The sequence below is a fragment of the Tachypleus tridentatus genome, chromosome 13 (assembly GCF_004210375.1).
Source record: "Tachypleus tridentatus isolate NWPU-2018 chromosome 13, ASM421037v1, whole genome shotgun sequence".
NCBI classification, from domain to species: domain Eukaryota; kingdom Metazoa; phylum Arthropoda; class Merostomata; order Xiphosura; family Limulidae; genus Tachypleus; species Tachypleus tridentatus.
This window is the reverse complement of record NC_134837.1, coordinates 117136911-117150406: the sequence shown is the minus strand read 5'-3', so window position 1 is coordinate 117150406 and position 13496 is coordinate 117136911. Positions and strand designations below refer to the sequence as shown.

Below are 13496 nucleotides of genomic sequence, written 5' to 3'. Positions count from 1 at the left end.
AATACACACAAAAAAGTTTAATAGTAATTTTTATGTAATTATATATGTGAAATTTTTGGTTAGACACATATTTATATTTACTGCACTACAATGTATCTATCAGTCCTTACCGTTACCACAGGTAACTTCCCAGTCAATTATACATTACAACTACTTCAGGTCTTCCAGTAGCATAGCAGTATGTCTTCAACAGCGGGCAAAGGAAACTTGCGTCATCTTTAATCAGTTGTGCCCCCCGCCCCAGTGACACAGCGGTATGTTTCCGGTTTTTCACCGCTAGAAACCAAACATCTTTCCTAAACAATATCACACCACAGTTTACTCAGTCTATAATGACCATCTTTAGTACCAATATAGGTTGATTCCCCTCCCTCTATACCTGCCCAAGTATTTCTGATACACTGTGAATCCTTCCAACAGTACAACACTCAAACATACGTAGTTATCATTTTTAATTATTTCTCTGTCATAGGTACGTGTGACACTATAAAGTATTACCATGGGAATTTTACACTACAATGAAGAAATGGTTTTCCCATTCAAACTTTCGAAACTTTATACCAATTGAAGTTTCAGATAAGTAATGAAATATTAAAATGGGTTTTGTGTATTTAAAAATAAACTGGCACATGTAAAGTTATTTATTGATAAATATCTGCCAGTAAAAAAGTAAATGCTCTTCTTGATAAGTTATACTTGTTTGATTAGTGTTTTATTCCCTCAAATCTACTACGTTTTAGAAAAAAATTATTTAATTTCACATCATACCATGTCAGAAACTTCCTTCACTTTTGTAAAAGAGCCAAAAAGCTACACAACACTAATAATCAATGACGTATCGAGATGCGAAATTTTGGGCTGGGCTGGACATGCAACGGACGGATGGGTGACACTATATATGACGTATACTAAGGAAAGAACTATCAAACATACTGATTGGTTGCCAAGTAGGTTACATCACTACTAGGAATCAATTTCTTCCAAATTTATATACAATGATATGTTAAATTTCGATGTTAAGACATACTTAACATCGTTTGATTATGTAGAGTTAACGTGCATATCATAGTTGTTTAAAACGATGTAAATTATAAGCTCATAAACAAATGCCTTTTAAAATAATCGTCTTAATAAAAAACTATAAAGGAACTAGAATTACCACAAGCTCTTTGAATTTATTTTCAGAGTCTTCTTCTGACGTTGTGCTACGAAGAATATCTTTCATTGCCTTTCTAACTCCATCCGCCATAACTGCATCACCACAAACGTATACGTGTCCACCTAATGACAGGAACTTGATAACCATCTTTTTTCTTTCCTTTAGAACATCTTGAACGTACTTCTGTTTCAAAAAAAAAATGTCTTTAGTTTATGAAATATTTCATTTTGTTAAAGTACAAACACAACCATTCTTGACTGAATCCATAATTGGGTTACGCATGTTCTAGCTGATAAAACGCACATAGAAGAGACGAAAGTGTTAGTCAAAGTGATACACCCATGCTGATAATTAATACCGTGTTTCTCCGATAATAAGACCTACCCATAAAATAAGACCTAGTGTGATTTTTGGGGATAGTTTTAATATAAGCCCTAGTTAAGAGTGGCAGGAAGAGGAAAGAAATAAAAAAAATAATTTATTAATTAGTTTAATAGTTAGTTAATTAGTTTGTTTAAGTATTAATCAGTTAGTTTAATAGTTTTACTTTGTAACTTCATTTTTTTATTATATCAAAATAAGACATCCCCCCGAAAATAAGCCCTAGTGTCATATTTTGGAGTGAAAATTAATATAAGCCCTGTCTTATTTTCGGAGAAACACGGTCGGCACATCTTGTAACCAATGTGTCAGAATACAAACTAGTTACAGCTGTCCCGTCGTGTAGCTTATGCGATTTATGGGGTTGGACGTGGGGGCATTAGGTGGCATAACCCGATTCCAAGCAAAGACATCTTTTAATTTAAAATGCTTTTACGATCATTGTTTTATTACATTTCTTTATTAATTACTGGTGTCGGAATGTACGCAAAACTGATTCAGAGTTAACGTGAAATTACATTTAACACTGTTAAACAATAGAAAGTTTCAAACTCAAAGGTATTTTTACTTTTGCTCCAGTGGCAAAGATTTCATGGCTACGCCAATATTGTCAACTTTACTGAAAATGTGTTACCTCAATTTACAATATCAATATAAAGAGAACCTTCCATAAAGTATTTTTATTTTTTCATGTGATTATTAAGTTAATGTAAGATAACTTCGAAATCGCGACTGTCTTAAAGGCAGTACCATCCTAGATAAACTACTATAAAAATATCGTACCTCTAAGTTGAAAGTACTCGAATATTCTAAGACTACTTATCAGTATCTGAAGTACATATTACAAGAGGTTTACTTATGATCCTATCATAAGAATTACCAAAAAATTATAGGTTTTATTTTGACTTTATATCAAAATGATTTGGTGGATTCATTACGTTGCCCATTTAAGATAAAGAGAAACGCATTTGTCAGCAGGGTCCCAGCCAGGAATATTGAAATCCAGCGAGTGCACATTGAAATATTTGCTTTGTATACACCCATCCAATTATTGTTTCCTATTTTAATAAAACCTCACTTGTCATCCATGCTGAAGATGTACGCTCAGCTTGATTAAAATAGTGTAAATATATTTAAATAATTTATTACTGAATTATCAGGATACACATATTACCACATGTTCTTTTACGCAATTTTTGTTTTCCTTTACTAATAAACGTCCCCCCCCCCAGTTTTTCAGCTGCTGATATCTGGACTTACAATACTAAAACCGGGTTTCGATACCTGTGATTGGCGCAACACAGATAGTCCATTGTGTAGCTTTGTGCTTAATTACAAAAACAACTAACAAACGTAGCTATAAATAGTCCCCTGTTGTAACAGCAGTAAATCTTCGGTCTCAAAACGCTCAAATGAGGGATTCAATTCCCCGCGGGGAAGAAAGCATATAGCCCAATTTAGTTTTGCGGTAAAACCAATAAGGTATAAATACCCTAGGTGAAAAACAAGCAAAAAAACAACTCATGTTTTCTTTAGGCACAGTTACAGGTAGTAGCTTAAACGTTTACTATTATAACCAATTCACAAATAATTATTCTAATGACAAAATATACAGTAATTGAAAACATTTTGCGTTGTTTGTTATTAACACATATTACCACTCTTTAAATACACTTTGCTTGGTAACTACAAACTTTCCCTGCGATTGGAAAGAAATAAGTTGAAGTCAAGGCGCCGACATGCTTGTATGTTGTTTCTGAGACTGGTGTATTTAATGTTAAGTGTGTTAAGACGTTCGACTCGTAATCCGAGGGTCGCGGGTTCGAATCCCGGTCACACCAACATACTCGCCCTTTCAGCCGTCGGGGCGTTATAATGTGACGGTCAATCCCACTATTCGTTGGTAAATGAGTAGCCCAAGAATTGGCGGTGGGTGGTGATGATTAGCTGCCTTCCCTTTAGTCTAACACTGCTAAATTAGGGACAGCTAGCGCAGATAGCCCTCGAGTAACTTTGCGCGAAATTCAAAACAAACAATACAAAGTATTTAATGTTATATCTTTAATGAAAAAATACAATTACCTTGCCGCAAATTTCAAAACGTGAAGGTTATTGTATTGAATTAAGCACAAAGCTACACAATGGGCTATCTGTACTCTGCCCACCACGGGTATCGAAACCCCATTTTAGCGTTGTAAGTTCACAAACATACCGTTGAGCCACTGGGGAACCAAAATGTGAAGGAGACAATGACTGATCAAGTGAAGTTATATTTCCATAAAAAGGCCAAAACTTTAGTAATATTACTTTTAAATGAACACTAATTAGCAACTTAAGAAAGTATTTGTTTGTTTTTCATACAAAGTTACACGAGGGCTATCTGCGGTAGCCGTCCCTAATTTAGTAGTGTAAGACCAAAGGGAAGGCAACTAGTCACCACCACCCAATACCAAATCTTAGGTTATTCTTTTTACCAACGAATAGTCGGATTAACCGTAACATTATAATGTCCCCATGGCTGAAAAGGCGAGTATGTTTGGTGTGACGGGGTTTCGAACCTGCGACCCTCAGATTACGAGTCAAGAGTCATAATCACCTGGCTGTGCCGGGTCCCTTGAGAAAGTAAAACGATGAACATTTAGATCAAGACTGAAGACAAACTTTGCATCTAGTTAATGAAGTCTGTAAGTACGACACAGCTAAACCTGAGCGTTCTGTCTTTCTGGATATACTTTATAGTTAAAAAGTTAAAACTAACCTTTCGATGACCAGGTTCTCTTGATAATGCATAGTAGACCTTGTGTAAAACACCTTTACTAACTAACCGGGATGTCTCATTCTCGTAAATTGAGTCTACACCAAACTGTCTACAACCGAAAATCAATACAATTTTGCCGAAATTACGAAGAGCTTCATTGTTATTTAACTCTTTTTCTTTCTGCACCTGGATCTCTACTTCTCGTTGTTGCCAGAAGCTCCTGAAAGGGGCGATGCCGCTACCTGCGCCAACCATAATGATAGGGAGAGATCTGTCAGCTGGCATGTGAAATTTTTGAGCACTGTAAATATAATAATAATAAAAGCTATTCAATTGCGGTGATTCTTCAAATATTTCTTAACGTATCTTAAACGTACAGGTTCATTATTTTCCTGAAATCTGGAAGAATCTTAACAAATATTCCATAATTAACGTCATGTAAACACTTAATGTACCAGTTATTCTATACTTAAACAGCTACAATGTATGAAAATGGTAGGTTTAAAAATGTTTTAAAAACAAGCAGAAACATATTTGTTGGTAGAGTTTCAAAGCTGCAAGTAAAGACTGGAGACGTTTGGTGAATGCGGTGTTACTTTCTTTGGTTACACTGACACTTATTTTATATACAGCTGGTGGGTTTGTCATAAAAAATAAGTTTTGTTTGTTCTTTTGCAAAAATATTAGAAGGCCATCTCTCATGTAGCAGTGATAAGCTAAAGAGAAGCCAACTATTCAACACCACCCACCGCCAATTCTTGGGTTACTCTTTTACCAGGAAATAGTGGGATTGACCATCACGTTATAACTCCCGTACAACTGAAAGGATATGCATGTTTGTTAACGATATTCGAACCCGCGAACTGCAGGTTGCTATTCGAGTACTCTAATCACTAGAGCACGCCACCCCTAAAAAATAAGCCTTAAAGGCAGCTATATAGTTGTAAAAAAAAGTTAACTGGAGTATCTCCTAAAATCTGTTAACAGATGCATGTTTTCACAGTAGAGTTTCAGATTATTCTTTTTGTTAAACAGGGGAATCCATTAATCTCGCTTCCTCTTCACTTAAAGCACTGTTTAAAGATTTTTCATTTTGTTTTTACACCTTTAAACAGTCTTCTTCTTTAAGGTGTCATTATTGAACTCTTCGAACAGTTTCGTTGATTTATGGTTTGTCCACACAGTATGGAAAATATTCACTCTTGTTTCTCTCTCTTCTTTTATTAGCCAGCAATTCTCAGATTTGCTGTCCCCTTTTGAACAAACTTACTTTCTGAGGAAACAAGGAGTTTCTTGTTCTGGAAGACCATTCAGATAGGATGTGCAGACACCCTCACGAACCGGCCCTTCTCCGTCTAAAAGTAACAGACGAATAAACACAGATCAGATATATTTCTTGCTTTGGTTCGAATCTTCTGTAACAATTAGATCCACCACAATACTTTCGTTATTACCTGTTTTCCTATTAAATAGTTGAGCTAATTTACAAAATAAAACAAAAACTAAACTCTAAATGTTCACACAATTGTGTTTCATTGTAATTTTTATTATAAGATTTGTTTCAGTTCATTACGCAGATATACATATTGTTTAAAGTTGCTTTAAGTTAAGTACAGGAAACGGAACTCAATTCACAGTGACAATAGATTACGAAGTGTTAAATTAAAAGCAGTTATTCTTCGTGTCGGCTATCCAGTTATCTTATGATATTTGAAATTGTTATTAAAATAACTGAAATTACGTTCGGTCTTTTATAATCCATTAGTTTGTTTGGTAAGCATAAAACTACACTGTAGATTAATTTTATGTGCTCGCCGCGGGTATCAACCCCGATGTTTAGCGTTATAAACCTCCAGAAATTCCATACAACTAACTCGTATGTCAACTATGTACATCATAAATACTGAATTTTGTAATCCAGTTTGTGAAATCTTTTTTTATGAAACAAAGTAATACTGTATGAACATTTCACTAAAGATTTGTATATATTTTTTGTACCTTTTATCCGGAATTTAACCAACGACACCGTGAGATGAATTTCACTCTTTACAAAAGCTGGTGAGTTGCTAATACTGTAGTAACGAGGCTGCAGAAATGGTAGTTGAGTAAGCAAGAAGACAGCAGTCATGTGGATGGAGGGAAACTCTTCAAGAACATCGGCAAACGTTGGATATTTAAATTTCTTCCACAATTCGTATTCATTCACGTCCTGAGACAAATTGTTTTATCAATGATTTCTTCTAAACAAAACTACTCTCATATAAAATTAATAGCAAAAACCTTAAACATCAATCTGTTCATCTATTTAACATTTCAAAAGTAAATTATTTGCTAAACTTCTAAATTTACAGCTTGCATTTTACCATATGTATATTGTGACTAATATCGTTTCTGGGTTAGAAAGACATTTATATAAAAAATATCTAAACATCTGAAATTTTATTTTAAGAACTACATTATAGATCATGTTCTTGTGTCTGTCTATCTGATTACAGATCATGTTCTGGTGTCTGTCTATCTGATTATAGATCATGTTCTGGTGTCTGTCTATCTGATTATAGATCATGTTCTGGTGTCTGTCTATCTGATTATAGATCATGTTCTGGTGTCTGTCTATCTGATTATAGATCATGTTATGGTGTCTGTCTATCTGATGTTTTTACTTAATTATCAAAATTATAAGTTTTGGTAAAAACAGAGTAACAGGAGTTGTCACATGATACTTAATTAGACCGGAGTCAGTTGAATTCCATTTTTTTACATTGATCATAAACGTATCTGTTTATTTGTAATTATAAGTAAAGATCGACATGTGTTACTTTTCAGAAAACTATAGAATTGAAATTACTCTAAGAACATAGAGTTTAGTTTCTAACTACTGACAATTATAATAAGGAAATAAGTTAAAATAACGTACATGTTATACCAAAGAACCACTTGAAGCTGGTATCAAGGGAAATAAAGAAAAGCAAATATATATTTTATACAAATAAGATGCTTTTAGTAGCACTAAAACCAACAATCTCACTTCGCAAAGCACTCCGAGTCTACTTTGGTCTTTGTTTGTAGCCATAGTTGAAAGTAGTTTCAATATCCTAACACTAGGTGACGACGTGACGTCTAAATACTTGGATAGGGCTGTCCGTAAAGTACACGGAGGAAGTCGTTGGTAGGGCTGCCATCTATCAGCTGAAATATAATTTCAATTACTTTATGTTAATTGAATTCTGTCTCACAACTCTGTTGTTGAAGCATATGCATAAAACTTTGTATGTGCTAATGTTGTAACTATTGCCACTATCTTGTGAACTTGATTTTAAAACTCGTAATATTTCAGAATCAATAATAATTTTAGTAACGGCGAAAAGAAAACAAACATTAAATTTGATTTTTACAGTAGATGAGTTTAGCATCAGCAAAGTAAATGTTCGCCTCCCTGCAATTAAGAAATCCTGTCGCACCACGTTTGTTTTACTTTTTAAACAATAAGAAAAATTTGCAAAGCTAAAATTCCTGCCTTTTGCGATTCATGTGGTATGTTGTATATTATACATTAAATATTATAATATTATTATAATAAATAATAAGGTCCATTTTATACATTCAATACAAAAAAATACTAATTGTTTTAGTAACAGGTGTACATGTTAAAGTAACTATCATTCAGGAAAACTGAAAATACAAAATGTGGATGCACTTATTTGTATTAAGTTTATAACTCGTTATGAAATATATGATGTTAATAGGTTTAAAAATCTAACATTTTCTCTTAGTTTTAGTATTCGGTGAAATTCTCATGGCTGTCTTTTGAACTGATTGTTATTAGTTTCCAGAAATTATAATATTCTTCTGAAGCTCCTAATGAAAGTTTAAAAATGGCAACAACAAAAAATTAATTGAAAAGGCATACTCATTACCATCAGCCACTCTTCATCAGGTGAATCAACCAAGATGTCTCAAGTTTCCGCAGCAAAACCCATGAAGGTCTAAATGAAAACTAATTTAACCACAAAAGATCAATATGCTCTTTATTTTCTAAGAACTTTTAAGCAAAAGTAAGGGAGAATGCACAATATTTTGTTAATTGCACATACATATACTATATATTCAGTGCTAGCGTAACCTTTTGTTAAATGCCACGACTCATCAAGCTATTTTACATACGACAGACACAATATTTAGTGAGAAGCTATATGCATATATTATCAAACTGCGTGATGTTATGACGTGAACTAAATAAGTGTAATTTTTAAGTCCATTTTACTTAAGACATATACAAAGAATTATGGTAAAATTAATAATACATTATTATTTATTTATTTTAACCTCAGTTATTTATTATTAGCACGTCTAATTAACTTTAGTCATTATTCATAAGAAGTAGCACGGTAATCTTTATATTCTTGAACCAGATCGAGCAACTATAGTGTCAACAGAAAAAAAAAACACTTTGCTAATTCTGAGAACTAACGAATGAAAATAAAATATAAAACATATGAGCCACACTGTATCTTCATATCTAGCTCTGATTAGGCTTTTCGTCCACTATCAGGTCGGGTTGGGGTACGACAGTTGGTTTGTTTGTAATTAAGCCTAAAGTTACACAATGGGCTATCTGTGTTCTGCCTACCATGTGGATCGAAACCCGGTTTCTGGTGGTGTAAGTCTGCAAATATACAGTTGTGCTATTGGGGTGGATACGACAAACACAGGAGCACTTGAGACTGTTTATGTTGTCAAATTACATGAACAACAAACAAAATTAAATTATTAGTTTTATTTATTATCATTACTTTCCATGGTAGGAAATGAATGTTGTTGCTTTAATAAAGCCTTAAGTTGCCAAACAAGAAATACATCAAAAGAAGCGCAATTGTTTGCACAACGATAATGCAAGATCAAAGCCTTGGGCAGATAACAGCTATTACAGACACAGAAAAAAAATTACCCGTTTCCATAAGACAAAATAAAAAGGAAATATTTTGTTTTTTACTTATTTCCTATGCGCAAAACTACACTATGAGCTAGCTATGTAGTTTCCACCACATGGAATCGAACCTCGGATTTTAGCGTTATAGCTCTTAGTCTATTGCTGAACCATGAGAAGGGCCCAAAGAACTACAGAACAACCGATGAATGAAATAAAAAGCACACAAGGCTTCTTCGAAGATCATGAAATTAATTAATACTAATAGAAACACAGGTGTATTAAGATATATGGTGCCAAAACACAATTTGACAGTAGCATGTTTGATGAAGGAACTTTATTGCTTTTATGTGTACTACTAGAGTACACAGATACTCTTATGTAGAAGCTAATGGTTAATGAAAAGGTATATTAAAACAGTTTAAAAACAAATATTTTAATGACTAAGTTACTCCAAATGTCTTTCTTTTCATTAAATGACTATAGAGCCATTACGCTGCTTTTATAACATTTAATTAGAAACAAGTATTTAATAATTATTGGCAATTTATGATAAGCAGTGTTTATCTTATTGTGTCAAATTGCAAAATAAAACAAAGAGAAGAAATCACTAGACTGCGGATTTCATTTTTCTAAATTATATTAATTTGTTTACTGCTAATATTAAGTGTGACGAGTATAAAATACAATTAAATTTATCTTTATATAACATTATTAGTAGCTAAAGATTCCTAGCCTAAATTTAACCAAAAGTTATTGTTGTTTTTTGCCATTGTAAAGCATAAATCTGTATATTGGGTTATCAGTGTTGTGCCTATCACGGGTATTGAAACTCACTTTTTATATTATAAACCATCAAACTTACCGCTGAGCCACCGCAGGTTTGAATAACAGACCTCGTTGGCTGAGTTGGACATAATAGCAGACAAAAAGTTATCTAAATATTATTTTACATCTAAAACTAAAGGTAATGAAACAATGAAACTAATAGGCCTAATAACTGAAACAAAAACAACAACAGACCATAAATGTTTTCTACACATTTCTCTCAATTAGTTTACTACAGATTTAAAATAAGAATTGTGAAAAAACAGCTCAATTTTCTCTGTATTATTTCGAAACGCCTTTGATTTGAAACATTATGTACTCACAAGAGGAGTGTGTGTGTATGTTTTTTATAAGAAAGCCACATCGGGCTATCTGCTGAGCCCACCGAGGGGAATCAAACCCCTGATTTTAACGTTGTAAATCCGTATATGTACCGTTGCACTAGCGGGGAACTAAAACGAGGAATAGAATAAAAAGTTAGTACTGTAGTGCGATCTTTATCACGAATAATTTATTTCAATTATCGAACTTTGAAGTTTAAATTTTTGTTTGAACACTAACTAGGTGAGGATATGAAAAAGTTAAAAACCCGTAAGTTAACAGTTGAAAAATTATTATGATATTCCAATTCCATACAAACGTTTTTCATTAGGTATTATCAGTGCTATAATTTTAAGGTCAACTGTTAACTTACGGGTTTTTAACTTTTTCTTTAGGTCAACTAGTATTATAAACCTTTTTTTTTGTTTAAATGTTAGTTGACATGAAATTAATTTTCATCGTTTATTTTGATTTAAGATTCTGATGACTTCCCGACTGATCCTTAAGAAAAACCAAAGTTTCGCAAACACTTGAGTTAACAAGTTTTTAAATTCTGTTTGCACGTTTCCATAAATAAGTTTTTCTTGTTGGTTGTTTTTTGCGTATAGATTGTACATATACATATAGAAAGAGAAATAGAAGCAGTACATTTAGTTGCTGCTAAAACCCTACCCAATGTATTTAGGAGATAGATACGCTAATACTAGACTGGAATGCTCATAATGACGAGAAACCCACTTGATGTAAAAATGTATATTCAATACGGTTGGTAAGTTTAATTGAAATAAAGTACAAAACAACGTTTCGACCTTCATTAAGGAAGGGCATTATGTTAGTGGCATTATAAATAGGTCGATAAATGATGATTTAAAACCATAATTAACAATTTTGTTGATGATGAAACATTGTCTTGGCAAAAATGTTTGTATACTGTTCAATATTAAAGTAGCGTATGATCAGACAAACACGTACCAGTTGTTATTCTGATCTTTGTAAGTTGTTTTGAGCATTTGTTCAACAACATGCACACACTTTTTGTTGTTGTTGTTTTTTTTTAAAAAAGCAGTGTGCTTTTAGTATAATCTGTGTTTCGAAAGAGGTTAACGTTTTGTTCAGACAATTTATCTGTACTTCGTGTGAAGTTGTCATGTCTTGTCATGTGCCAAAAGTTATAGGGCATCAAATTGTTCGACTGTCTAGAAATGACATGAAGGAAACGGACATTGCCAGAACAGTAGTGTGCCTCCAGTGTACTGTATCTAGAATTCTCAAACATCATCGGACAACAGGAAAAGTTCGAGAAAAGTCTGTTGGTAGACGCTGAAAAACTATTGCCCTGCATAACCGTGTTTTAATCAGGTTACATACATTTGTATTCCATGTTAATTAGAATTATCTTATTTGTTACAAGATATGGAAACAAGACTGTATTATATATTTTGACAGAACATTGGTCTGTCTTTTTCAGACGTACATAGAATTGGTTTGGTCTGTAACTCAAGGTTACTAAATTAACTCTCTGAGGGTGGAGGGTTTGAATCTTCGTTACAGAACATACTCGCCCTCACAATGTGAGAGCGTTGTAATGTAATGGCTGTGTCTCAATATTCGTTCGTAAAAGAATAGTGAAAGGTTTGGCAGTGAAGAATTTTGACTAGCTGCGTTCCCTTTTGTCTATCACCTGCTAAATTAGGAACGGGAAGCACAGATAGTCCTCAAATAGCTTTGCGCGAAATTCAAGAGAAATAAAGTTATGTATGAGATTCAAACCCGAAATTTTATTATCAGGAATCAGATGTGTTAAATAATTGTCTGTTTAGTGTAATGTTTTAAATTTTGTTATTCGAACTCGAAATCACATGTTTAAGAGTCAAGTGCATAAAACACTGGACTGGGATATTGTAGTTTTATGAACACATTTTGTACGATCAGTAAAAATTACAATTGACCATTAGGTTTATTCACTATATGGTACACACTGTATTGTTACCAATTCACTTAACGAAAATATGAATGGAATACTTTTATTTTTGAAACATAAAATATGCATTAAAGATAAGTACAGTTGATTATCAAACTTCGTGGAAGTAGTATTGCAAAACATTTACACTTACCAACCAAATTCTCAACTTGAACCACGTTTTTCTCTGATCGGTCTGCTAGATCCAGGCGTGACATGATCCGGTTAACAATATTTGTCAAATTAGTAGGGAAAACGCCAAGATGGTCGCCAGGTTCGAATGTGAAATCTTGAGATTTCCGAGTGTCCAGTCGGACTAGAACTGTCTGACGTCTGAAATTAGTTATCAAATACATTTCTCAGTTTAACAGTTGTTATGCTTTGAACACTTTTTCTGACGAAGCATAATTATAGTCAATTATGTCTATCATAAGACAATAGTATAAGGCTTATTGTAATTGAAGAACTGCATTTTTAAAACGGTTTTAAGGGGTTTTTTTTGTTAGAATAATTGGTTATACATTGTTTGAAACAAAATATATCTGTCTTATCTACTGCAGACAGTGCGTTTTGCTAAATACCAGAGTTCTTCAGGCTAACTGGAATACAGTAAGTGTTAATGTGTGGACATCTTTTGCTGACTTACTTAAATTCAGTGGTATAAGTAGATATGTACTTGGAATATTAATTTCAGTATTCTTTTCCTTTTGGAGGTGGGTGAGCAAAGTGATACAATCTAACTACGAAAGATTTCTTTAAAAATAAAAAAATCTATGTTTAGTTATATATGGTTCTAGAAATCCCATTTTTATACAGATTTCTATAATGCACTTACTCAGAATTTCTTTGTTGAAGTCTAGCTCTTGATATAACTTTGTATGGTTGAACTTTCTTTTTGTGAATCCTAGTTAGACCTGAGTTATACAGAAACATTTAACTTATTATTGTGTTACAACAGCTCTTCTGTACGAAAATATGATACAAAAAATCACAAACACACTTGAGAAAGAACACCAGAAAGACAGCACAAGAGTGACAACTCCAAATTGACAGATACTAAAAAAGTCACAGACGGTTTTGAGAAAGCCCACAAGAGTCATAGGAGTGGCTGAAGAGATCAGAAGTGACCTGGGAGAAACTCGTGAGAGATAGGACTCTGTAA

The 13496-nt window shown here is 33.3% G+C and overlaps 1 protein-coding gene across 11 annotated transcripts in view; it reads right to left on the bottom strand.

Moving 5' to 3' along the window:
* LOC143238803 (nitric oxide synthase, inducible-like) overlaps positions 1-13496 on the bottom strand; it is a 43733-nt gene that overhangs the window by 17765 nt on the left and 12472 nt on the right. For 5 of the 11 annotated variants that reach the window (XR_013020769.1, XR_013020770.1, XM_076479345.1 and 2 more), the window contains exons 14-20: positions 13170-13248; positions 12489-12667; positions 7327-7487; positions 6297-6507; positions 5569-5653; positions 4299-4599; positions 1160-1342 (exon numbers count right to left, since the gene is read on the bottom strand). Coding sequence is in view for 6 of the 11 variants with exons in the window: in XM_076479345.1 (XP_076335460.1) it covers positions 1160-1342; positions 4299-4599; positions 5569-5653; positions 6297-6507; positions 7327-7487; positions 12489-12667; positions 13170-13248 (1199 nt within the window). In the remaining 5 variants the exon portion in view is untranslated. Of the gene's footprint in view, positions 1-110; positions 277-1159; positions 1343-4298; positions 4600-5568; positions 5654-6296; positions 6508-7326; positions 7488-12488; positions 12668-13169; positions 13249-13496 lie in introns of those variants that run through there. The other 6 variants (XR_013020773.1, XR_013020771.1, XR_013020772.1 and 3 more) reach the window with 4 other exon arrangements.